General features: G+C 44.8%; 1 protein-coding gene across 1 annotated transcript in view; it reads right to left on the bottom strand.

Moving 5' to 3' along the window:
- LOC143297639 (phosphatidylinositol phosphatase PTPRQ-like) overlaps positions 1–27,500 on the bottom strand; it is a 91,725-nt gene that overhangs the window by 47,173 nt on the left and 17,052 nt on the right. Inside the window, exons 9-26 of the mRNA XM_076610058.1 lie at positions 26,788–26,883; positions 26,328–26,417; positions 25,382–25,522; positions 23,113–23,397; positions 20,389–20,661; positions 19,054–19,247; positions 18,538–18,736; positions 17,757–17,927; positions 17,007–17,138; positions 16,064–16,209; positions 14,051–14,158; positions 10,803–10,872; positions 9,040–9,213; positions 8,498–8,626; positions 6,974–7,124; positions 6,105–6,184; positions 4,383–4,482; positions 3,617–3,673 (exon numbers count right to left, since the gene is read on the bottom strand). Of these exons, the coding sequence (XP_076466173.1) occupies positions 3,617–3,673; positions 4,383–4,482; positions 6,105–6,184; positions 6,974–7,124; positions 8,498–8,626; positions 9,040–9,213; positions 10,803–10,872; positions 14,051–14,158; positions 16,064–16,209; positions 17,007–17,138; positions 17,757–17,927; positions 18,538–18,736; positions 19,054–19,247; positions 20,389–20,661; positions 23,113–23,397; positions 25,382–25,522; positions 26,328–26,417; positions 26,788–26,883 (2,596 nt within the window). The remainder of the gene's footprint in view (positions 1–3,616; positions 3,674–4,382; positions 4,483–6,104; positions 6,185–6,973; positions 7,125–8,497; positions 8,627–9,039; positions 9,214–10,802; positions 10,873–14,050; positions 14,159–16,063; positions 16,210–17,006; positions 17,139–17,756; positions 17,928–18,537; positions 18,737–19,053; positions 19,248–20,388; positions 20,662–23,112; positions 23,398–25,381; positions 25,523–26,327; positions 26,418–26,787; positions 26,884–27,500) is intronic.

The following is a 27,500-nucleotide window of genomic DNA, read 5'->3' as shown; positions in this document are numbered from 1 at the left end:
AATGGTAAGTGTATGGGGTGTGGTCGTCTGTGACAGACACAGTGTAGTGTCTCGGAGGGGGGTTGGGGGGATGTTAGTGGCAAATTACTAACACACACACACACACACACACACACACACACACACACACACACACACACACTAACATGGCAGGACATCAGGATTACGGTTCTTGACCCTGTTGGTGGACAGTCTCCCGATGTGTGTGGTGCACTGCTCTCTTTGCGTCTCCCTCAGCAACTCCTGAAACACGCAGTACTGATACCACCACTACCGTCACCGTCATCTGTGTGTGTGTGTGTGTGTGTGTGTGTGTGTGTGTTTGTATTGTAATCCTTTCTGTGTGTCTCCCTCAGCAACTCTGAAACACACATAGTGATGACACCACTACCGTCACCACCATCTGTATGTGTGTGTATGCGCGCGATCGCGCGCGTGTGTGTGTGTGTGTGCGTTTCTCTCAAGTGCACACGTGCACAAATGCATGCACGTTGACACACACCACCTACACCCTCTCACAAATGCACGAGTCTGACAGATCCACATACATCTACACACAAACGTAGTAAAACATTTCTTTATTGATGAGAATCATGCAGTCTCTTAAAAAACAATAATTGGTATACTATTCGCTCACTTATGAATTCATTCATTCAGTAAACAATTTTCGACTTTTCAGAGATTCAAAGTGACGAACTGATATTGTGATGGTATCTAAACACTGACCTGGTATTCCCGTAAGAAGTGGAGATCAGAGTTTCGGTGAAGAGCTTCAATGCGTGCCGAAAAGAGTAGCATGCTGATACATTTCCTGCACACACACACACACACACACACACACACACACACACACACACACACACACACACACACACACTATTTACATTAGTTACACTGTGCTGAATTTTGGCTGCAATTTTCACTGTGTCTGATACTCACTCATTTCACAAATCTTAGATGTGGTGTCTCAGATGCTGCTGCACTTTTTCAAAGACATACTGTCCACGCAGAAAGAGATTTGTGTCTTCTTACCATACACAACCTACCTTCTAGAAACTAAGTGGGAAGCGGTTTTCAAAATTTTCGGATTTTGTAACGAATCTCAACGAAATAAATCGTTAATGATTCGGAAATAGGGCTTTATTCGGGAGGCTTACAACCTATCATCGGTATGGCTGTGAGGAATGTTTTTCACACTATGTTTAAGCCAAATTTGGTAACAGCAAACAAAGTATTTCAAGAGAAAATGGCAATGTTAAAGTATACCACTGACATGCACACACACACACACACACACACACACACACACACACACACACACCAACAGAGAACGTGACGGATACGTACACACATACACACACGTAAGAACACCGGAATGCGCATGCTCTCACACACACACGCGTGCACACGCGCACACACACACACAGAGTTATACGCGAACGCACATATACATACAGATACACACGCACATGCGCGCGCACATGAATATATACATCCCGTTCCCCTCCCCCCTCTCCCCCACCTCCCACCCCACACATTCACATACTGATTATGCAGTGTGTCCTCCAGACGAATATCAGGACTGGCCTCACGTGCTGGCGGCAATGCGCTGCACACACACACACACACACACACACACACATACACACACACCCACACACACACACACACACACACACACACGCACGCACGCACGCACACAAGAGCGCGCGCTCGCGCACGTACACACACACACACACACACACACACGCACACACACACACACGCACACACACACACACACACACACACACACACACACACACACACGCACACATACGCCACAGAACATGTACAATGAACTGACCGTTCCTGTTTGTAATCGGTTCGTCTGTGTATCAGTCAGTAAATCGGTCCGGTCAAGTATTGGGTGGATGTTCTGGTATGTCACTGGATGTGTTGGGTGTATTGGTGGATGTTTTGGTGGATGTGTTGGGTGTGTTGTGGATGTGTTGGTGGATGTGTTGGGTGTGTTGCTGGATGTGTTGGGTGTGTTGGTGGATGTGTTATGGATGTGTTGGTGGATGTTTTGGGTGTGTTGATGGATGTGATGGATGTGTTGATGGATGTGTTGGGTGTGGTGATGGATGTGTTAGGTGTATTGATGGATGTGTTGGGTGTGTTGATGGATGTGATGGATGTGTTGGGTGTGTTGATGGATGGGATGGATGTGTTGGGTGTGTTGATGGATGTGATGGGTGTGTTGATGGATGTGATGGATGTGTTGGGTGTGTTGTGTGTTTTGATGGATGTGTTGTGTGTTTTGACGGATGTGATGGATGTGTAAGGTGTGTTGATGGATGTGTTGGGTGTGTTGATGGATGTGTTGGTGGATGTGTTGGGTGTGTTGATGGATGTGTTGGTGGATGTGTTGGATGTGTTGATGGATGTGTTGGTGGATGTGTTGGGTGTGTTGATGGATGTGTTGGGTGTGTTGTGGATGTGTTGGGTGTGTTGATGGATGTGTTGGGTGTGTTGATGGATGTGTTGGTGGATGTGTTGGGTGTGTTGATGGATGTGTTGGGTGTGGTGATGGATGTGTTGGGTGTGTTGGTGGATGTGTTGGTGGATGTGTTGGGTGTTGATGGATGTGTTGGTGGATGCGTTGGGTGTGTTGGTGGATGTGTTGGGTGTGTTGATGGATGTGTTGGGTGTTGATGGATGTGTTGGTGGATGCGTTGGGTGTGTTGATGTACGTGTTGGGTGTGTTGGTGGATGTGTTGGGTGTGTTGGTGTATGTGTTGGGTGTATTGGTGGATGTGATGGATGTGTAGGATGTGTAGGTGGATGTGACGGATGTGTTGGGTGTGTAGGTGGATGTTTTGGTGTATGTGTTGGGTGTGTTGATGGATGTGTTTGTGGATGTATTAGGTGTGTTGATGGATGTGTTGGGTGTGTTACTGGGTGTGTTGGTGGATGTGGTGGGTGGTTTTAATGGATGTTTTGTGCGTGTTGGTGGATGTTTGTGTGTGTTGGTGGTTGTTTTGAGTGTTTTGCTGGATGTCATGGGGGAGTAAACTGACGTCTTGAGTGTGTTTGGTGAATGTCTTTGGTGATTCATTGGATGTCTTGTGTGTGTTGGCGGATGTCTTTGTTTTGGTCGATGTACTGGGAGTGTTGGCGGATGTCTTGGGGGAGTGAATTGATGTTTTAAGTTTGTTTAATGGAGTTTTCATTCAGTCAGTGGGTGGGGACAAAGGGCTTCTGTGTTAAATGTAGACAGGCAGATTAGAGGTATGTAGGTAGACCGACAGGCACGCTGACTGATATATCACCATACATATATCAAAACAACACCACAGTGAAGAAAACCAAGTGCAGGTGAATAAACTCTTCCATCATAAAGTGACATTAACGAGATGACAATCAAAAACATGAAGGCAAGATTGGGGTGGGATGAACACTTCAAAGGCAACAAGAGAGAGAAAACGAGTGAGAGAGAGAGAGAGAGAGAGAGTGTGTGTGTGTGTGTGTGAGAGAGAGAGAGAGAGAGAGAGAGAGAGAGAGAGTCAAATTCAGATGATTTCAGTGTATCGATCGTAGTCTTTTAGAAACTGACACACAGACAGATAATTACCGTTTGTTCTGTCTAGGAACTCTTTTGTTGTTCGACCCTGGCGTTCCACATGATCGGCTGAAAAAGACGGACCCAGGAATTGTAAGTGTGATGGATAACATAAAGACAGACAGACTGACAAAACCAAACAGGCAAATACATGGTCGGCAAAGACAGAGAGACATTGTATTGTATTGCATTGTATTGTATTGTACTGTATTGTATTGTACTGTGTTGTATTGTATTGTGTTGTATTACTCTTGTCACAAAAATCGGGCTGATCTGCACGGGAAGAGCGCGTCGCTACAGTGAGAGTGCCATTTTTATTCTGCCTGCAGGTGTATTTGTTTTCCAATTAAAGTAATAACCCTTTTGCTGTTGTGGACTCTTCTACGTGCGCTAAGTCCATGCTTCACACGATACCTCGGATGTCCAGACCACTATCCAGGTCTAACGAAAGCTACGATCACTGTAGACTTTGGGAAATGACTATCACTTTTACCTTTTGATTAAAATAAATTACGTAAAATGATACACAGTCAGTAAGTAATCAACTTCATATTTCAAATCTATAATACGTTTGCTGTGGCAAATGAAAAACAATTGCTGGAATTTCAGATTAAATAACCTCGCACTTACCAGCACACTACCCTCACACTCATGTTCAAGGGCAACATTTGAAAAAAAAATTGGCAGACAAAGAAATGCAGCCGTACTCTAAAGAATGAAGGACGACTGACATGGAGAAAAACATACAACAAGAAAAAAAGATATACAGAAAACTCACGAACGTCGACGACGAATCACAACCACCACCACCACAACGATCACAATCACAGCAACGACGGCCACAACTCCTCCAACGATCCCCCCGATGGGTTGGGAATCTGCAATGACCACAGGCATTACAACACACAGAACACACACTGAACGTCACTGGCTGACTGCAATGACCACAGGCATTACAACACACAGAACACACACACACACACACACACACACACACACACACACACACACACACACACACACACACACACACACACACTGTACATCAACAACTGCAATGACCACAGGCATTACAACACACAGAACACACACTGAACGTCACTGACTGACTGAAATGACCACAGGCATTACAACACACAGAACACACACTGAACGTCACTGACTGACTGAAATGACCACAGGCATTACAACACACAGAACACACACTGAACGTCACTGACTGACTGAAATGACCACAGGCATTACAACACACAGAACACACACTGAACGTCACTGGCTGACTGCAATGACCACAGGCATTACAACACACAGAACACACACACACTGAACATCAACAACTGAAATGACCACAGGCATTACAACACACAGAACACACACACACTGAACATCAACAACTGAAATGACCACAGGCATTACAACACACAGAACACACACACACTGAACATCAACAACTGAAATGACCACAGACATTACAACACACAGAACACACACACACTGAACATCAACAACTGAAATGACCACAGGCATTACAACACACAGAACACACACACACACACTGAACATCAACAACTGAAATGACCACAGGCATTACAACACACAGAACACACACACACTGAACATCAACAACTGAGATGACCACAGGCATTACAACACACAGAACACACACACACACACTGAACATCAACAACTGAGATGACCACAGGCATTACAACACACAGAACACACACACACTGAACATCAACAACTGAGATGACCACAGGCATTACAACACATAGAACACACACTGAACGTCACTGACTGACTGAAATGACCACAGGCATTACAACACACAGAACACACACACACACACACACACACACACACACACACACACACAATAAACGCCACCAACTGATCAGACCCGCCATAACGTACAGAACCAGTCACACTGAACGACACATATGACTTCATCACCAAAACACAGCTATTCCTTTAATCAGCAAGGAGATGCTGTCAAGGCAAAATGTTCTTATTTTCTTCCAAGTGGTTTGTATTCATGGGGGTCCAAGTCCAACGGTTACACGTCTTTAAGTGCATGTGAACATGTTTGTTGAGTTAATTGCCTTACCGTTTTATGCATCCGCCATTGTGGCTTTAAGTGTCTCTGTTTCTGCATCAACTAAATACACGCACCTCCCTCATGGAACACTTATTGTGTCTGTGGAACCACCAACATCCCCATCAACAATAATAACACAAAAAGAACAAGAATAACCACAATTACAAACACAGATACACAGACACAGATAGACAGACAGACATTGACAGACACACACATGCACACGGACGTACACACACAATCACACGCTCAACACACCTTCCCCCCCTCCCCCCCTATTCCTGTGCTATGTATCATTTTCAGGTCAGTGCCACACCTACCTTCTTTCTCTTTATTCCTATCCCCCCCCCACCTCCCCCATCCCTGTGCTATGTACCATCTTCAGGTCAGTGCAACACCTACCTTCCTTCTCTTTAGTGGTCACTTCACTGGGTTCTGTGGTTTCTGAACATCCTCCTTTTGTGCAGGAAAACACAACCACCCTGAAACACAACAACAATATAGACACCATTTTTATGCAATAAAAAGAACAACAACATTCTTAATGGTTTCTCAATGTGTGTGTGTGTGTGTGCACGTGCGCGCGCGCGCATGTGAATGTGTATGTCCTGATGCCTTCATGGAAGTGGAAGAAGAAGATGGTAGGAAGGTAATTGTGACTGAAGCATGAAATAAGAGAGGAATGCACAATGGGAAGGAAGCAGGGGCTGCTGTTCCCTTCAATGACTGCTCTTCTTCTCCTCCTTCGTTTGCTTAGAATGTTCATTATGAGGAGATTTTCAGATTTTGAATGAATGATCGGTAAAGTTCAACAATTGCTCCAAAGGGAGGTGAGCGTGTCTAGTACTGGTCAGCCAGTGAACACGGCTCCACTCTGAGGTCATCACGCTTGCTGGCTTATACACGAGTACTGTGTGCAGTCAACATGTTTGTACAAAGCAATAGATATAAACCCGTCTTGCCATAAATCGCTGGTACAGGTACTAACACATGTATGAGCTGCGTGTAATGGTAACGTCTACATGTTTGTACACAGTAACAGATAGAAACCTGTCTTGCCGTCAGTAGATAGATATATCTTACACAGCTTGTACAGGCCAGTAACAGAGGCTCACCATCCACATTATTCAAAGAGTTCTGACAGACACAGACAGATGGAGAACAAAATAAAATCAAACATCATCTGTTGACAATGTATACCGCCACAGGCAGACAGAGAGACAGACAAGTGGACACAGACAAGGACTGAGCAGGAAGGAAAGACAACCCACAGGTATTGTTGTCCAGGTTCCAGAGGACCGTTGCAGTACACGTCATCAGACAGTTCAGGGCAGGACGTGTCGCTGCCAATGATGAACTGGAAACTGCCCGTGTCCCGTCTCTCCCGACCCAGTGCTGACCCCACCGACCGTCTGCTTCGTCCTGTGTGTGGACAACAGAAAGGGAAGGGGATGAACTGTAACAACAACACGAGAACTGACCATCACGATGTTGAGCTGGATGGATGTGGTAATTGGGTGGAATTTGTGTGTGTGTGTGTGTGTGTGTGTGTGTGTGTGTGTGAGTGAGCGCCTGCGTATGTGTGTGTACGAAACATGTATCTGTTATGTATTCTTTTTAAGGTGCAGATAAAGCATGAGTGTTTGTTTGCTTGTTTGTGTATGTGTATACGCTGTTTTGTGTACTGTGTGTCGTACTTGAATGTATGTATATTTACGTATTTGCCACAGCCCACGTGTGCGCGGGAAAGAAAATGGATGGTAGCCAGCGCGTATTCTGGTTGATCTCTTACCCCCAGTCACACTGTGGAACAAGACAAAACTTGCAATTTTGGGCCAGAATATTATCCCATTTATTGTTTCTTTTTTTAAATACCCAGCTCAGTTGCATTACTTTATTCATGTTAATCTCTAATATGGTACATACATCAGCAGTATTAGCCATTACACATCATTAGATAAAATTTGATAACAATCACAGATCCATTCCAGAACACTGATGAAGTACTTGAAGACTGCCTGGCTCACAGGTTCGAGCCGTTATGAAATATGTAAATGCATACTTGGGTTGACTAGCCTAATTGCGAACGATCCAGTCAAAGCGACCACCTCACCGTGTGTATTATACAGATAACAGGTTGTAAAATCGTACAATGTTTCTCCTATTGGTTGCACCTGGAAAAATCGTGTAGGTATACGCCATTTTTATCAATGTCTTTTTCAACGAAAACTGCTGGCACACTGGGTTCTTCACATTTTGCAAACATCCCACTTATAGGACACTGTCTTCAGGAAGTTGCATACTTGAAAAAGGGCCGAGTTTAGAATCACACTATCGTAGTACATGTGATACAATACAACACAATGAAATACAATTCAACACAAAACACCAAAAACGAAACAAAACAAAGCAATACAATGCAATGCAATACAATACATCACTGTACAATGCAATACCATAAAATGCAACACAACACAACACAGTATGACATAGTAGCCTACAACATTAGAATGAAATACAATACCATACAATGGCGATGCAGTACATCTTTAGCAATACAACTGGAAATTCGATGTACATTCAATGGTTTGTCACTCACACAATACACACACATGAACAGGACAAAGTTTGAATGAAAAAAAGTAGAAAAATTAAAACATCAAGTTGAATAAAAACATGAAAGCAGTACAAAAGAAAAGAAAACATTCAGTCTTCGAGCCGCTATTACATTAATTACACCCAGATGTTTTTCAAAACTGAAATACCCATGATTTATTTGGTGTGATACTGCCTACCTCCAGAGTACAGATCTTGGAAGTTATCAGGTGTAGCTCTGTAGTACACGCTGTCTTGAGACTTCCTGTTCCTTCCCCACGTGGGTGTCTTGCTGGGGTTTTTGAAGTCATCGGACGTTTTGTCAGGCCCTGTACAAGGGACAAGAAGTAGGGTGCTGTTAGCGTGTGCTCATTCCGAACATCGACTCCCCACGAAGCAACATTACCACCACACTGCAAGTGAAATGTTTAGTATGGTTTCTGGGTCACTGCAACTGATGAACAAGCCACACACACCTGTCTCATTCACAGAATCATACATATATGTACGCGTGTATTCAGTTTCAGTTTCATGGAGGTGTCTAACCTTCGCATAAATCCAAAGGACTGGTAACATATATACAAGTACGTGTGTGTGTGTGTGTGTGTGTGTGTGTGTGTGTGTGTGTGTGTGTGTGTGTGCCTGCAGTAGCTGCACACCTCAACAGTACATTTCATTCAAAGCAGGAACAAGAAGTAAAAACCCAAATGCAATGTAGGTGTAGACAGGTATGGACCCGAACCTCGCTGACAGGACTGCGGGCCCCTCTTCTGACAGACGAGCATTCCGGCAATTTCCAAACGGCCCTGTTCGTCACTGAAGATCTGGTCTCTCTGGACCGTCACGGTCACGCTGGTTTCGGTCTTCATCTCCTCGCTCATCAAGTCTGAAGTGGGTTTATTTATCACCGTGGGTGCTGTAACAGGAACACATAAAAAGAGCAGGTGATCATTGTTATGTCCATCACATTTATTTATTTATTCACCAGTGAAGTAGCGGGTGTTTATGGGAGCGGGAGGCAGTGATGACGGGGTGGGTGGTGCTGATGTGTCTATCTTTGGGTCATCATGTGGCATTCATCTGTATCTGTATCTTCTGGGGTTAAAGAAGACATGATTGTGTGAAGAACACAAATCAGACAGGGCCAAAGAAGACATAACTGTGTTAAGAACACACATCAGACAGGGCCAAAGAAGACATAACTGTGTGAAGAACACACATCAGACAGGGCCAAAGAAGACATAACTGTGTGAAGAACACACATCAGACAGGGCCAAAGAAGACATAACTGTGTGAAGAACACACATCAGACAGGGCCAAAGAAGACATTACTGTGTGAAGAACACACATCAGACAGGGCCAAAGAAGACATAACTGTGTGAAGAACACACATCTGACAGGGCCAAAGAAGACATGACTATGTGAAGAACACACACCAGACAGGGCTGACAAGGCCGAAGAAGACATGACTGTGTGAAGAACACACATCAGACAGGGCTGACAGGGCCAAAGAAGACATTACTGTGTGAAGAACACACATCAGACAGGGCTGACAGGGCCAAAGAAGACATTACTGTGTGAAGAACACACATCAGACAGGGCCAAAGAAGACATGACTGTGTGAAGCACACATCAGACAGGGCTGACAGGGCCAAAGAAGACATGGCTGTGTGAAGCACACATTACTGAGACAGGGCTGACAGTTTCAGTTTCTCAAGGGGGCGTCACTGCGTTCAGATGAATCCATCTGCTAGGTAGATGCTTGACAGCGGCATAGCCCAAAGCACTAGTCAGGCCTCAAGTGCACACATATATATTTGCATACCTATCAGAGGTGGTGGATTTCTTTTACAGAATTTTGTCAGAGAATTTTGACAACACTTTTGTTGCCATGGGGTCCATTTTCAGTGTGTCAAGTGCATGCTGCACATGGGACCACAGTTTATTGTCTCATCCAAATGACTAGACTATCAGTCTGATTTTCCAGTCAAACTTGGGAGAAAAGGCAAGAGCAGGAATCGAACCCAGACCCTCACGGACACTGTACTGGCAGATAAGTGTCTTAACCATTTTGCCACCTTACCCCTAATTTTGCCACCTGGCTCATAATTAAGGAAAATGTACTCAAACCATTGGATGTATATTCGTGCAACATTGAGTACCTCTGAATTAAAAGTTGTTTATACTTCAACATCAAAATTTATTATGAAAATCTCACAATTACCAGCCTAATTCAAAATTTTGGGGGAGGTTATGAGACGATTTCTGGTGAATTTGCATTTTGTTCGTTCCTTTTTTGTGACTGTGTACTGCACCTAAAAAATAATTGAATAGAAAAATACGAAGGTTTGAGCTCTGGATTTAAAATGAATAAATAAACACGCTTTGAGCTGAAATTGTCTCAGTGGTAAAGGAAAGATTTACTCGCATGGCTTGATTATTCTGTGACGTCTTCCTGCTTCTTGTGGAGGGTGTGAGTAAAACCTAACTGATGGTGTGACTCACGTCTGGCCTGGATGGTGATGGTGGAGGCACTGTCCTCTCCCTTCAGTCCGCTTTCTGTCACAGCATACACCTGTCACATCAACACCTGTCAATTATACACCTGTCACATCAACACCTGTCAGTCATATACCTGTCACATCAACATCTGTCAGTTATATACCTGTCACATCAACACCTGTCAGTTATACACCTGTCACATCAACATCTGTCAGTTATACACCTGTCACATCAACACCTGTCAGTTATACACCTGTCACATCAACACCTGTCAGTTATACACCTGTCACATCAACACCTGTCAGCCATACACCTGTCACATCAACATCTGTCAGTTATACACCTGTCACATCAACACCTGTCAGTTATACACCTGTCATATCAACATCTGTCGGTCATACACCTGTCACATCAACACCTAACTCTCATACACGTGTCAAATCAACACATGTCAGTAATACACCTGTCACATCAATACCTAATCCTCATAACCTGTCACATGAACACATGTCAGTCATATTTTTGTCACACCAACGCCTGTCGGTCATACATCTGTCAGTCATACACCTGTCACATCAACACCTGTCCGTCATACACCTGTCACAGCAACATCTGTCAGTCATACACCTGTCACATCAACACATGTCAGTAATACACCTGTCACATCAATACCTAATCCTCATACACCTGTCACATCAACATGTCAGTCATACATTTGTCGCATCAATACCTGTCGGTCATACACCAATCAGTCACTAACCTGCCACATCAATACCTAATCCTCATATACCGGTCACATCAACACATGTCAGTCATACTTTTGTCACATCAACACCCGTCGGTCATACAGCTGTCAGTCATACACCTGTCACATCAACACTTGTCCATCATATACCTGTCACATCAACACCTGTCCATCATATACCTGTCACATCAACATCTGTTAGTGATACACCTGTCACATCAACATCTAACCCTCACTCAGCAGTCACATCAACACCTGTGAGTCATACACCTGTCACATCCAAAAACTGTCAGTCATTCGCCTTTCACATGTCACATGAACATTTGTCAGTCACACACCTGTCACGTCGACACCTGTTATTCTTCATGAATCTGTCACATCAACAACAGTCAGTCATACGCCAATCACACCCAACTGGTTGATTGATATGGATACTGATATTGCGCCTATACTCAGTCAGACACCAAGCGAAAACTGCTTTACAAATAATATTATGGAGTCATTTGCACAACAAGCTGCCTATCTGGTAAAGCTGACTGACAGCTGCCTTTGGGCGCTCACACACACACACACACACACACACACACACACACTAACATGCACACACATTTATTAGAGCGGATTGTACTCATGAATTTTGCCAGGGACAACTCTCTTGATGCCGTGGGGCCTTTTACGTGCATGCTACATACAGGAATTTGGTACACCATCTCATCAGAATGAATTGCGGTCCAGACCACCATTCAAGGTCTTGTAGAGGAGGGGAGAAAATTCTGGTGAGTGTGGGATTTGATCCTGTATGCTCAGATTGTCTCCCTTCCGAGGAAGGAAGCTTACCACCAGGCCACTACTCCAGATGAACACCACATGTCATTCATACACCTGTAACATGAACACTGTCAATCACGCAGCTGTCAAATCAACACCCGTCAGTCACACACATGTCACAACGTCTGTAATATAAACACCTCTCATACACTTATCACTTGAATTCTGTCAGGAATGCATTTGTCACATGAACACCGATCAGTCACACACCTGTCACATGACCCCTGTCAGTCATACACCTGTCACATAATACACCTGTCAGTCATACACCTGTCATTTCAACACCTGTCAGTAATACACCTGTCACATCATCATATGACAGTCACCTGTCAGCCATATACCTGTCAAATCAACGCCTGTCAGTCATACGCCCGTCACATCAACACCTGTCAGTCATACACCTGTCACATCAACACCTGTCAGTCATAAACCTGTCAGTCATACACCCGTCTCATTAACACCTGTCACATTAACACCTGTCAGTCATAAACTCGTCACATCAACACCTGTCAGTCATACACCTGCAACATCAACACCTGTCAGCCACAAACCTGACAGTTATACACCCGTCACATAAAAACCTGTCAGTCATACACCTGTCACATCAACACCTGTCAGTGATACACCAGTCACATCAACACCTGTCACATGAACACCTGTCGGTGATACACCAGTCACATCAACACCTGTCACATCAACACCTGTCAGTGATACACCAGTCACATCAACACCTGTTACATCAACACCTGTCAGTCATACACCCGTCACATCAACAACTGTCAGCCACAAACCTGTCAGTGATACACCCTTCACATAAAAACCTTTCAGTCATACACCTGTCACATCAACACCTGTCAGTGATACACCAGGCACATAAAAACCTGTCAGCCATACACCTGTCACATCAACACCTGTCAGTCATACACCCGTCACATCAACACCTGCCAAGTAATACACCCGTCACATCAAAACCTGCCAAGTAATAAACCTGTCACATCAACACCTGTCAGTCATACACCTGTCAAATGAATCCTGCCATACACCTGTCACACAAAAACTGTCAGTTGTATACACCTGTCACATGAACCCTGTCAGTCATACACCTGTCACATCAACACCTGTCAGTTACACACCTGTCACACACACACACCTGTCAGTCATACACCTGTCACATCAACGCCAGTCAATTATACACCTGTCACATCAACACCTGTCAGTCATACACCAGCATCATGAATACCTGTTGGTAATACACCTGTCAGTCATAGTCATACCCTTGTCACTTGAATCCTGTCACAAGAATTCTGACAGTCATACGTATGAAGCATGAATCCTGCCAAACTCCCGCTACATAAACAACCGTCAATTACATACCTGTCACACATATACTGGTCACAAGAATCCTGACAGTCATAAGTATGATGAATCCTGTCAAACACATGCTACATAAACAACTGGAAGTTATACAGCTATCACATCAGCATCTGTCAGTCATCATCAAACCCATGCTAAATAAACAGCTTTCAATTATACACCTGTCATGACCTGTCAGTCATACACCAGTCACTTGAACCCTGACAGTGACACAATGTAATTACATAATACAATTTGCAGTGACCGCCAGGTGACCTGTGACACACAGACAACAATGTACAGACTGTGAACACAATGTACTTACAGAGACGTTGTAGCTGGTTTGTGCGGTGACCGGCAAGACCTTCGTCAAGGTGCCACAGTTTCCGCTGACTTTCACAGACCCCTCTGGTCGTTGTGGGACACCGCCCGCCTGAAACAGTGCACCAGACTTGTGACTGAAACAGCGTACATGACGTGTGACTGAAACAGTGCACCAGACTTGTGACTGAAACAGCGTACATGACGTGACCAGACTTGTGACTGAAACAGTGCACCAGACTTGTGACTGAAACAGCGTACATGACGTGACCAGACTTGTGACTGAAACAGTGCACCAGACTTGTGCTGACTGAAACTGTGCACCAGACTTGTGACTGAAACAGTGTACATGACATGTAACTGAAACAGTGCACCAGACTTGTGACTGAAACAGTGCACCAGACTTGTGCTGACTGAAACAGTGCACCAGACTTGTGACTGAAACAGTGCACCAGACGTGTGACTGAAACAGTGCACCAGACTTGTGCTGACTGAAACAGTGTGCCAGACTTGTGACTGAAACAGTGCATCAGACGTGTGCTGTCTGAAACAGTGCACCAGACTTGTGACTGAAACAGTGCACCAGACTTGTGCTGACTGAAACAGTGCACCAGACTTGTGACTGAAACAGTGCATCAGACGTGTGCTGTCTGAAACAGTGCACCAGACTTGTGCTGTCTGAAACAGTGCACCAGACTTGTGACTGAAACAGTGCACCACACTTATGATTTAAACAGTGCACCAGACTTGTGCTGACTGAAACAGTGCACCAGACTTGTGTTGACTGAAACAGTGCACCAGACGTGTGACTGAAACAGTGCACCAGACGTGTGCTGACTGAAACAGTGCACCAGACGTGTGCTGACTAAAACAGTGCACCAGACTTGTGCTGACTGAAACAGTGCACCAGACGTGTGCTGACTGAAACAGTGCACCAGACTTGTGCTGACTAAAACAGTGCACCAGACGTGTGCTGACTGAAACAGTGCACCAGACGTGTGACTGAAACAGTGCTCCATACTAGTGCTGACTGAAACAGTGCTCCATGCTTGTGCTGATTGAAACAGTGCTCCATACTTGTGTTGACGGAACACCAGACTTGTGACTGAAACAGGGCACCAGACTTTTGCTGACTGAAACAGTGCACCCGACGTGTGCTGACTGAAACAGTGCATCAGGCGTGTGCTGACTGAAACAGTGCACCAGACTTGTGCTGACTGAAACAGTTTACTAAACTTGTTAGGATGTCAACAAATCATGATCAGCGTGCTGACTGCTGTTAGGATGACGTCAACAAGTCATGGTCTGTGAACTGACCGCTGTTAGGATGATGTCAACAAGTCATGGTCTGTGCTGACCGCTGTTAGGATGATGTCAACAAGTCATGATCTGTACTGACCCCTGTTAGGATGATGTCAACAAATCATGTTCTGTGTGCTGAGTGATGTTACGCTGGTGTCAACAAGTGATGACCTGTGTGGTAACTGCTGTTCGGATGATGTCAACAAGTCATGATCTGTGAACTGACCGCTGTTAGGATGATGTCAACAAGTCATGATCTGTGAACTGACCGCTGTTAGGATGATGTCAACAAGTCATGATCTGTGAACTGACCGCTGTTAGGATGATGTCAACAAGTCATTATCTATGAACTGACGGCTGTTAGGATGAAGTCAACAAGTCATGATCTGTGTGCTGACCACTTCTAGGATGAAGTCAACAAGTCATCTGTGTGCTCACAGTTTTTAGGATGACGTCAGCCTTGTATTGTGGTTGACTGAAGACAATTATCGTGGTCATTTTTATACTGGCATCTGGCAGTCACACTGAATGTTTTTTTTCTGTGGTCACATGAGTCAGAGCGGTGCTGTCGTTGCATTGTCCTTTCAGAGGAATGTTCTGCATAAACACAATACCACTGATACAATGTCAGAAACCTTCACACACACACACACACACACACACACACACACACACACACGCACACACACACACACACACACACACACTGACTCACCTCAGTGTCAGTCACTGTACTGTTGTAGCGAAATTCCACAAGGTGTCCGTTCCTCTCCCGTTCCGTGGGACAGATAATCGTCATGGTGATTTTCGTGGCGTCGTCATCACTTTGTGTTAGTGACAGGTTTTGTACTTGACCTGGTTCTGTGGAGTGAACAGAAACATCGTCATCACTTTGTGTTAGTGACAGGCTTTGTACCTGACCTGGTTCTGTGGAGTGAACAGAAACATCGTCATCACTTTGTGTTAGTGACATGCTTTGTACCTGACCTGGTTCTGTGGAGTGAACAGAAACTGACAGTCATCACATCAGTTGAGTCAGTGACACTTTGTCTACATGGCATGGTTCGGGGGCGGGGGGCCTGGGGGTCAGAAGAACATTAACACAGAAGAAGAGAAATAAACGAAACATAGACAGAGATACAAAGAAACATAGACAAACGAAGAGAGGGACAATGTAAAGGGATGACAAAAACAACAACAAAACAGACACAGAAAGCGGGAGACAAAGAAAACCAAGATAAGGAAAGGGAGACAGACTAGACAGAAAGAGAGAGACAAAGAAACAGACAAGACACAGAATGATAGAGAGAGACAAAGAAACAGACAGATGCAAAAAGAGAGATAAAGAAGCAGAGACGCAGACAGAGTGGGATACAGAAACAGGTACACCGATAGTGAGAAAAAGGAAGCGAGACACAGAAAGAAAGCTGGAGAACTGAAATGTTATGATGAACATCGACCTTGGGCCTCAACACAACGGGGGTGTGTGGGAAACAAAAGGTGAGGGAGTGTCCTTGACAAGGTGAGAATGGGACTGGTGACACACAAAAACATGAGAGACAATAAGAACACAGACAGAGAGAAACACACAGGGAAAGGTGAAGTGGGACACGAGTGGAACTGTGCAGAGCAGCAGTTAGAAAGGTGAAGACACTGACTGGATTCCAGAGTTCTGTTGGTGACCGTGCTGGGAACAGGCGCCGGTCCCACAGTGGTGATGGTGGTGACGGTGACCCGGTAGTTCCAGTAGCTGAGCAGTCCTTGGATCGTGTAATATCTGGCGTCGTAACCTGCAACATCCCTTGTCTGTGTACCTCTCTGTCCAGTGTCAGCTAAACAGCTAGTGTGACCTTATTCTCTCTCTCCTCTCTTTCTGTCTGCCCCTCCCTCTTCTTACTTTCCTTACTTTCTTCCTCCCCTCTCTCATTTACGTGTGTGCATATGCAATTGTACTTTATGCATTTATATGGTTTCGTAGCGACTATAGTGACTATTGTATTCCACTGCGATTAATTTTGCTCTGTTTTGTTGTTGTTGCTGCTGTTCTTTTTGTTTTCACGCTGTATGATTTTTATTTTTCTCTCTTTTTTGTGACCCCCGACTAATTATTTTCTTTTATGAGAGTAGGATGAAAACAGGCCAATGTGTACTTATTTATTTTCCTTCAATAAAAGGTCTCTCTCTCTCTCTCTCTGGCATTTTTCCGAGTGTCTTTGTTTAACTGAGTCTGTGTTTCTGTCTCCACCCCTCTCTATCTCTTGCTCTTGTCTCTCTCAGACATTTTCTGCATTTGTAAGTCTGTTTCTCTGTGTCTCTGACTCTCTCTCTTGGACATTTTCTAAGTCTGTCTCTGCCTCTCTCCTAGACATGAGTCTAATTCTCTCTCTCTCTGTGAAGGAAAGGGTTACCCTGCAGAAGATGGGAGCCATGTTGAGTGTAGCTCTGTGACAGAAGCGAGTCCTGTTCCTCCCAGGTCACGGTATAATTTGTCTCTCCCCTCTCCTCTCCAGGTCTCCAGCTGACCAGCAGCTGTCCAATGGCCGGAGCACTGACCTCCATGGCCACCAGGTTGTCTGCAGCTGTGACAGGACAGACACTGATCCGTGATCGTGTGGGTGACCCACTCTCTTGCTCTCTCTCTCTCTAATTATTCATTTTTTCTGTAGTCATGATCTAAGGTCTGTAGATAGAGTGTGCTTTCTATTTGTGTGTGTGTGTGTGTGTGTGTGTGTGTGTGTGTGTGTGTGTGTGTGTGTGTGTGTGTGTGTGTGTGTGTGTGTGTGTGTTCTTTGTTCAACATCTGTCCAAAAATATTATTTTCGACGAAAATCCACCCCAACCCAACCCAATCCATGCCTCAAATCATCGCTACTTTCCCTGTTCCTCCCTCTCCTCAATTAGCACAAAAAAGAATATCAAGCAAGGTAAAATGGCTGTCAACCAGTAAAATTACAACAAAGAGCCAACGGGGCTCCTAATTAAACTCTGTGTGTGTGTATGTGTGTGTGTGTGTGTGTGTGTGTGTGTGTGTGTGTGTGTGTGTGTGAAGAATAACAAAAAGAATAAGAGGAAGAGAAGAAGGGGGTAGGAGAAGCTGAAGAAGAAGAAGGAGAAGTAACAGGAGAAGAAACACAAGAAACAGAAACATGAATAGGTGATAAAGCGACAACCATCCCTGCAGCCAGGTACCTTCAGAGTCTGTGAGGAAGGTCAGACTGTCGGGGTGGCCCGACCCTTCCTCGTTGTATGCCATCACCTCCACCTGGTACTGCACGTAAGGCTTCAGCTGGGTCACGTTGACCTCCACCACAAAGCTTTCATCGTTCAGTTCGGCCTTGGTCAGAGTTTTCACCATGCTGTGTGTGCACGTGCTGGTGTCTGGGATCACCTGTCAGCCATTCAGTTGTGATCAGTGTGTGTGTGTGTGTGTGTGTGTGTGTGTGTGTGTGTGTGTGTGTGTGTGTGAGCCTGTGTATGTGTGTGTAAGCCTGTGTATGTGTGTGTGTGTGTGTGTGTGTGTGTGTGTGTCTGAGCCTGTGTATGTGTGTGTGACTCTGTGTGTGTGTGTGTGTGTGTGTGTGTGTGTGCACCTGCTGGTGTGTGGAGTCACCAGACAGACATTCTGGTATGATTATCGTGTGTGTGTGTGTGTGTGTGTGTGTGTGTGTGTGTGTGTGCATCCACAATCAGACAACAGACACAAACCTCGGTGCTATTGTAGACACAGTCAGAACAGTTGACGGCCACACCAGAGATACAGGACTGCTGGTCAGACTCCAACACCACTCTGACAGTGTAACCACTGATGACACCGCTGGGGTTGACAGGTCGATTCCACTTCAGTTCTGTCCACCGGATGCCTTGGGCTTTCTGTGTCAGGTTGAACACCTGGCCCACAGCTGTACACAGTTATGTTACGGAATGTCATGTAACATGATGAGATGTAAGGTGACGTGATTGAGTATAACGTGATGTGATGTATGGTAACGGGACCACATGCAACGTAATGTAAGCTAATGTGATGTAATATTATGCCATTACATGTGCAATGTAATCACAATACACATAATTGTAAAATCATATAAAAATGTCAGTATTAGGAGTATTGGCTTTTCTTCCCTTGCTGGGAAGGGAGTGAATTTCTTGTCACTTTAAACCTCTCCTATGACCACTCTTCCTAGCTGTCCCTTGCTCGCTTTCGCTTTACCTTTCGACTGATCAGGGGACGGCGCCTTCTGGGAGAGATGCTCAATGGAAAGGATGTACCCTACCACTTCTAACTCCACATACACTGTTACATACATGCACTTGGTCAACAAAACCACTGGCATGTAAACATTAAAAGGGAAGATAGGGTCAGTCAATTGTCATGATACAGATGACAGATTTTTTCTTTTTTGTTGTTGTTGTTGTTGGGTTTTTTGTTGTTGTTATGTATTAGGTTAAGATAGCTGAGGAGGAGAGAGAGGGTGGATGACAGAAAAGCTTCAATATCAAACAAACAACTCACACTAGGGCAACAATAAACCCAGACAGATGTAATCACTTGTCATATATTTTTAGAATGCATACATCAGAACACTAGAACATCAAAAAACCCTGGCAAATGTACACAGACATCGAATATTCTTAAAATGCATGCCTCAAGACGAGTGATTAGTTAAGGTGTGTGGGCGAAAGTGGTGCATGAAAGGTAAATATGAGTCTGTGAAAGAAGAAAAAGAAAGATGTGGGAAAAAAGAGGAGGATGGAGGCCCCACACAAAACAAAAAGAAAAGAAAGAAAAGGAAAAAAAGAAAATAAAATAAAGTGGGAAAAAAGAGAAGGTTGGAGGCCGCCCCTCCCTCCTCCCCCCAAAAAAGTGGTGTGATATAATACGGTCAGAAAAAACGAATTGTGTGAATGTGTAACTGCGTACGCGCGCGTATGCATGCGTGTGTGTGTGTGTGTGTGTGTGTGTGTGTGTGTGTGTGTGTGTGTGCATGCGTGTGTGTGTGTGTGTGTGTGTGTCCAGTCAATAAAGACAAAAGAATCGCTCACACTGTGACTTGACCCTGAAGGTGTCTGTCCTGACAGCACTGTCGATGTTGTTGCTGATGGCGGTGATGGACACATTGTAATACTCCCCGGCCACCAGACCAGGAATGACGACACTGTTCATGCTGCTGTTGACGGTGACTGCAGTGTGGAGGGGCTTTTGTGGTGTGGCAGTGACACTGTAGCTGTCCACGTGACCCATAGAGGCAGTGAAGGTCAGGGTCACATTAGGTCCAGGCAGTCTGTCAGACAGCAGAGGTCCGGGCTGTGCAGGTCCTGTGGACAGAGGGAAGACCTCAGTGTGTGTGACCTGCTCCACAGGTAATTCTGTCTGTCTTCAGTGTGTGACCTGCTCCACAGGTAATTCTGTCTTCATTGTGTGACTTGCTTCACAGGTAATTCTGTCTTCATTGTGTGACTTGCTTCACAGGTAATTCTGTCTTCATTGTGTGACCAGCTCCACAGGTGATTCTGTCTGTCTTCAGTGTGTGACCTGCTCCACAGGTGATTCTGTCTTCATTGTGTGACTTGCTTCACAGGTAATTCTGTCTGTCTTCAGTGTGTGACCTGCTTCACAGGTGATTCTGTCTGTCTTCAGTGTGTGACCTGCTCCACAGGTGATTCTGTCTTCAGTGTGTGACCTGCTTCACAGGTAATTCTGTCTGTCTTCAGTGTGTGACCTGCTCCACAGGTGATTCTGTCTTCATTGTGTGACTTGCTTCACAGGTAATTCTGTCTGTCTTCAGTGTGTGACCTGCTTCACAGGTAATTCTGTCTGTCTTCAGTGTGTGACCTGCTTCACAGGTAATTCTGTCTTCAGTGTGTGACCTGCTCCACAGGTAATTCTGTCTTCACTGTGTGACCTGCTTCACAGGTAATTCTGTCTGTCTTCAGTGTGTGACCTACTTCAAAGGTAATTATGTCTGTCTTCAGTGTGTGACCTGCTCCACAGGTAATTCTGTCTTCAGTGTGTGACCTGCTCCACAGGTAATTCTGTCTTCAGTGTGTGACCTGCTTCACAGGTAATTCTGTCTGTCTTCAGTGTGTGACCTACTTCAAAGGTAATTATGTCAGTCTTCAGTATGTGATCTGCTCCACAGGTAATTCTGTCGGTCTTCAGTGTGTGACCTGGTCCACAGGTAATTCTGTCTTCAGTGTGTGACCTGCTCCACAGGTAATTGTCTTCAGTGTGTGACCTGCTTCAAAGGTAATTATGTCTGTCTTCAGTATGTGATCTGCTCCACAGGTAATTCTGTCTGTCTTCAGTGTGTGACCTGCTCCACAGGTAATTCTGTCTTCAGTGTGTTACCTGGTCCACAGGTAATTCTGTCTGTCTTCAGTGTGTGACCTGCTCCACAGGTAATTCTGTCTTCAGTGTGTGACCTGCTCCACAGGTAATTATGTCTGTCTTCAGTGTGTGACCTGCTCCACAGGTAATTCTGTCTTCAGTATGTGATCTGCTCCACAGGTAATTATGTCTGTCTTCAGTGTGTGACCTGCTCCACAGGTAATTCTGTCTTCAGTGTGTGACCTGGTCCACAGGTAATTCTGTCTTCAGTGTGTGACCTGCTCCACAGGTAATTCTGTCTGTCTTCAGTGTGTGACCTGCTCCACAGGTAATTCTGTCTTCAGTGTGTGACCTGGTCCACAGGTAATTCTGTCTTCAGTGTGTGACCTGCTCCACAGGTAATTCTGTCTTCAGTGTGTGACCTGCTTCAAAGGTAATTATGTCTGTCTTCAGTATGTGATCTGCTCCACAGGTAATTCTGTCTGTCTTCAGTGTGTGACCTGCCCCACAGGTAATTCTGTCTGTCTTCAGTGTGTGACCTGCCCCACAGGTAATTCTGTCTGCCTTCAGTGTGTGACCTGCTCCACGGGTAATTCTGTCTTCAGGGTGTGACCTACTCCATAGGTGATTCTGTCTTCAGTGTGTGGCCTGGTCCACAGATAATTCTGTCTTTCAGGTTGTGACTTGCTGTCGGCCTATATTAGCATGGGTTTCCACCATAATACTGCTGCTGACTCACTGACTGAACTATTCTGGTTACTCCTCTGACTTCCACGTGGTGCCTTCATCAATTAGCTAAAATCATAACAGATAGTAACAAGAAATAAAACAACAACAACAAATACAACAACAACAACCCACACAAACGATTTCTTAATTTAAAAAAAAATCAATGACCAACATGTAATGGAAACATAATCGAATAAACAGAAACTCAAAGACTAAGTTTCCTACAAATTCGTGTTTCATCTTGTCTGGTCACCACACACACGTCGATATATAAATCATCTCCTGTGACCCCGGCAAACTTTGTGATAAACATATATTATGTTCCACTCTAAATCACATCGGTGTTATCCTGTTGCTTAACGTCTCAGTGCACACCCCTCCCTCTTTCTTGCTCGCATCCCTCTCAATCTCTTCTCCCCTCTCTATTTCTTTCATGATTATGTCTGTATGTCTTGTTCTCTCTTTCATTCATGTATGTGTGCATTGTGCACACAACCACTTTACACACATCTAAATCACATACACATAAGCACACCCCCTACCCGTCTTCCTGCAGCTCTCTGTTCAATTCTTCCTCTGCGTGCATGCGTGTGTGTGTGTGTGTGACACAGAGAGAGAGAGAGAGGGAGAGAGAGAGGGAGAGATACAGACAGGCAGAGAGACAGAGACAAGGACAGACAGAGACAGACTCAAGAGAGATCAGAACTCACGTGTATAGACCGGAACAGCCCAAGAGACCACAGTAGCGTACTCAGGTGCTGTAGTGGTGTGATTCGGATTTCTCTCCTTCCTGGAGGTGATGGAAAAGGTGAAGGCTGTGCCCTGGGTCAGATCAGTGAAGGTGAACATGGATATGTCCCCATAGTTAGAGGTCTGACCAGTGTTCAGTGTGGCTCGGTACTCGGCAGATATCTGAGGACGTGTCCACGTCACACTGATGCTGGTTTCTTGGTGTGTGCCGGACATCTTCAGCTGTGTCGCTGTCAGCTGTGTCACTGTTGACATGGACATAAACTGTGCAGTGATTCCATACATCATATCAACACACACACACACACACACACACACACACACACACACACACACACACACACACACACACACAAACACGTGCGTGCGCATGTACACAGACACATGCATACACACAAATGCACACACAAAAACACACGTGTTCACGCACATGCACCTCCATACACACACATGCTCTCTCATTTTTTTTTATCATTATATTTTTTAGATGCAAAAAAACAGTTGTTGCTTATTCAATTACCATCTTGAAATAAACATTTTGACTTTGAGTTTGTTTTTTTTTCTTTGACACACACACACTCACACACAATTACTCACCTGGACATTAGAACAAAAGACAATGTAACAGGACATTGTAAATGTCCATCAACTGTAAAAGTTATCTTACTTTCCCATAGTTTATCACATGGTCTTTTACATTTGTGAACACCTGCATAATTTGCCTGTGTTCTTCCCCCACCTCAGTAAAGGTCATTGTTGGCTGTCCTGATAATTTATAGGGTGTACATATGGTGGACTGTTGTCTGACTGGTGGGACAGGGTGTAAGTATGGTGGACTGTTGTCTGACTGGTGGGACAGGGTGTAAGAATGGTGGACTGTTGTCTGACTGGTGGGACAGGGTGTAAGTATGATGGACTGTTGTCTGACTGGTGAGACAGGGTGTAAGTATGGTGGACTGTTGTCTGACTGGTGGGACAGGGTGTAAGTATGGTGGACTGTTGTCTGACTGGTGGGACAGGGTGTAAGTATGGTGGACTGTTGTCTGACTGGTGGGACAGGGTGTAAGAATGGTGGACTGTTGTGTAACTGGTGACACAGGGTGTAAGTATGGTGGACTGTTGTCTGTCTGACTGGTGGGACAGGGTGTAAGTATGGTGGACTGTTGTCTGTCTGACTGGTGGGACAGGGTGTAAGTATGGTGGACTGTTGTCTGTCTGACTGGTGGGACAGGGTGTAAGTATGGTGGACTGTTGTCTGACTGACTGGTGGGACAGGGTGAAAGTATGGTGGACTGTTGTCTGACTGACTGGTGGGACAGGGTGTAAGTATGGTGGAGTGTTGTCTGACTGACTGGTGGGACAGGGTGTAAGTATGGTGGAGTGTTGTCTGACTGGTGACACAGGGTGTAAGTGTGGTGGACTGTTGTCTGTCTGACTGGTGGGACAGGGTGTAAGTATGGTGGAGTGTTGTCTGACTGGTGACACAGGGTGTAAGTGTGGTGGACTGTTGTCTGTCTGACTGGTGGGACAGGGTGAAAGTATGGTGGAATGTTGTCTGACTGGTGGGACAGGGTATAAGAATGGTGGACTGTTGTCTGACTGGTGAGACAGGGTGTAAGTATGGTTGATTGTTCTCTGACTGACTGTTGGGACTGGGTGTAAGTATGGTGGACTGTTGTCTGACTATTCGCACAGGGTGTAAGTATGGATGATTGTTTTCTGACTGACTGTTGGGACTGGGCGTAAGTATGGTGGACTGTTGTCTGACTGGTGGGACAGGGTGTAAGTATGGTTGACTGTTCTCTGACTGACTGTTGGGACTGGGCGTAAGTATGGTGGACTGTTGTCTAACTGGTGGGATAGGGTGTAAGTATGGTTGACTGTTCTCTGACTGACTGTTGGACTGGGCGTAAGTATGGTGGACTGTTGTCTGACTGGTGGGACAGGGTGTAAGTATGGTTGACTGTTCTCTGACTGACTGTTGGACTGGGCGTAAGTATGGTGGACTGTTGTCTGACTGATGCGACAAAGTGTTAGTATGGTGGACGTGAGGGGACAGGACAGAAAGTCAAAGACAGACACAGACTTATAGGAAGGCAAAAAGGCAGACAGACAGACAGACAACAGAAGCAGTGTCAGCACAGTCTCAGCCACACATCAGTAACCCACGGTGTGTGGTCACCTGTCAGTCAGAGATAAAACCACACAGTTACAGGATCTCTTCCTTACCGTTTTCACACTGGTCACTGTGTCTGAAGGACTGATCATCACACAGACACAGACTTGAACCACTGGTTATGTTGACACACGTTTGTCTCTGGGATGTCTGGCATTCTGAATCCGCGTTACACTGGATTCCGTATTTCTTCCCTGTGACATAGGGGTTTCTTTCAGGTGTACAGTACAATGAGATACATTCACATTAACATGTTGCGGATAACATATATCACATAATTATATGTAACACGTGTAATAATCACATGTAACGAATCAGTTACCAGATACAGCTATTCGACATTATTTTCGGAGAATGTATGTGCGTATGTGCGTATGTGTGTGTGTGTGTGTGTGTGTGTGTGTGTGTGTGTGTGTGTGTGTGTGTGTGTCTGCGTGCGTGCATTCATGCACATGAGTACATAAAAGAGTAGCAGAGTGGAGATTAGAAAGATACAAAGAAACAGAGGAGGCAGAGGAAGAGAAGCAGATCATATAATAACACACAGTGAGGAAACAACAATTTCTGGAATCATATTGTCTCACGCCGATAGCGGTAAAATGCCTTTTACATATTCATGCGTTAATATGAATATACACTCGTGCACGCGCACACACATGCACAAACACATACTCACACACACACACACACACACACACACACACACACACACACACACACACACACATACACCTCTAACACGCACTCACAAACAAATACACACACACACACACACACACACACACACACACACGCACAGAGGCACAGACACACACCTATCAGCAGCATCGACAAAGACAGAAGCTGTGAGAAGGTAAAGAAGACAATGCACTGCATATTATATCACCACCAGTATTATCATACAAACACAGACACAGACACAGACACAGACACACAAACACCATGTGTGACAGCTATACCAACTGCAGGATTAAAGAAGTGTAGGAAAAGACAACTCACTGCACTGCTTTCCACTAACACCGATATCTTCACATTCTGTGTCAGGTACACACTGTGTTCTGTTAGTGCATGTCTGTCCCACGGAGAGTCCTGTTAACCACACAACAGATTACAACTTTGTACAAGGTGTTATATGACGCACTCCCTGTTTCTCTCTCAAATATTAAACACACACACACACACACACACACACACACACACACACACACACACTCACTAGTGCAAGAAAGCCATAAAAAGAACATGTATACACAAACACTACTCACTCAGACACACACACAAATGCACAAACACACACACACACACACACAGGCACGCACACACACACTTACATACACACTCAAACACATGCATGCATGCAGACATGCTCAGACACAGACAGACAGACAGACAGGCACACACACACACACACACACACACACACACACACACACACACACACACACATGCGCGTACTTACGGCAGTGATAGTTGTTGCTTCCTGTGTTGACACACTCTGCACCAGTTTGACAATGGTCAGGGTTGGAATTTGAACACGTCTCACCTACCTTGGTTTCTGTCAACATGTAATGTGGGATATTTGACCACACAAAAGTATCCACATCACTTTTCCTTTGACCAAAATTACAATGCTGAAGATTCATCTCCCCTTCAAGCTACAACTACTTATCACGAAATCCCTTGTGACAACTTCCTCCAACTTTGGTAATCTCAATCACTGTAATGATAAAGGATACCGTGAATTAACACAAAACAACTATTTATTTATGTCAGAATAGATTGTAAAATCAGAAGGAGGGAAAAATAATAACACTACCCCTGAAATTCACAAATGTAATATAATTCTGAATAGATACACATTTTTCAGCATGTCAGATCAATGCTTCAGTTGACAAATACTCCACACTGGTGTATTTACTCTTTGTGCCAAAGTATGATGTCAATGTCTACTACTGTTTAACAAAATATCATTGTTTCTGGAACAATACAGGATGACACACCATACCTCAATCCTAAAAAAGGCTCAGAATGAATACAGACGGAATTAATAAACAGTTACTTCAAACAGGAGCAAGGAACATACCTGTAAGTTTAAGTGTGAGAGTGTCCATGGGTAAGTATATGTACATATGTGACAGTCCATGTATATGTGTACATGTGTGACAGTCCATG

Source organism: Babylonia areolata, chromosome 23, assembly GCF_041734735.1.
Source record: "Babylonia areolata isolate BAREFJ2019XMU chromosome 23, ASM4173473v1, whole genome shotgun sequence".
In the NCBI taxonomy this organism is placed as follows: Eukaryota; Metazoa; Mollusca; class Gastropoda; order Neogastropoda; family Buccinidae; genus Babylonia; species Babylonia areolata.
The sequence above is the reverse complement of the archived record's forward strand: the minus strand, read 5'-3'. Positions and strand labels throughout refer to the sequence as shown.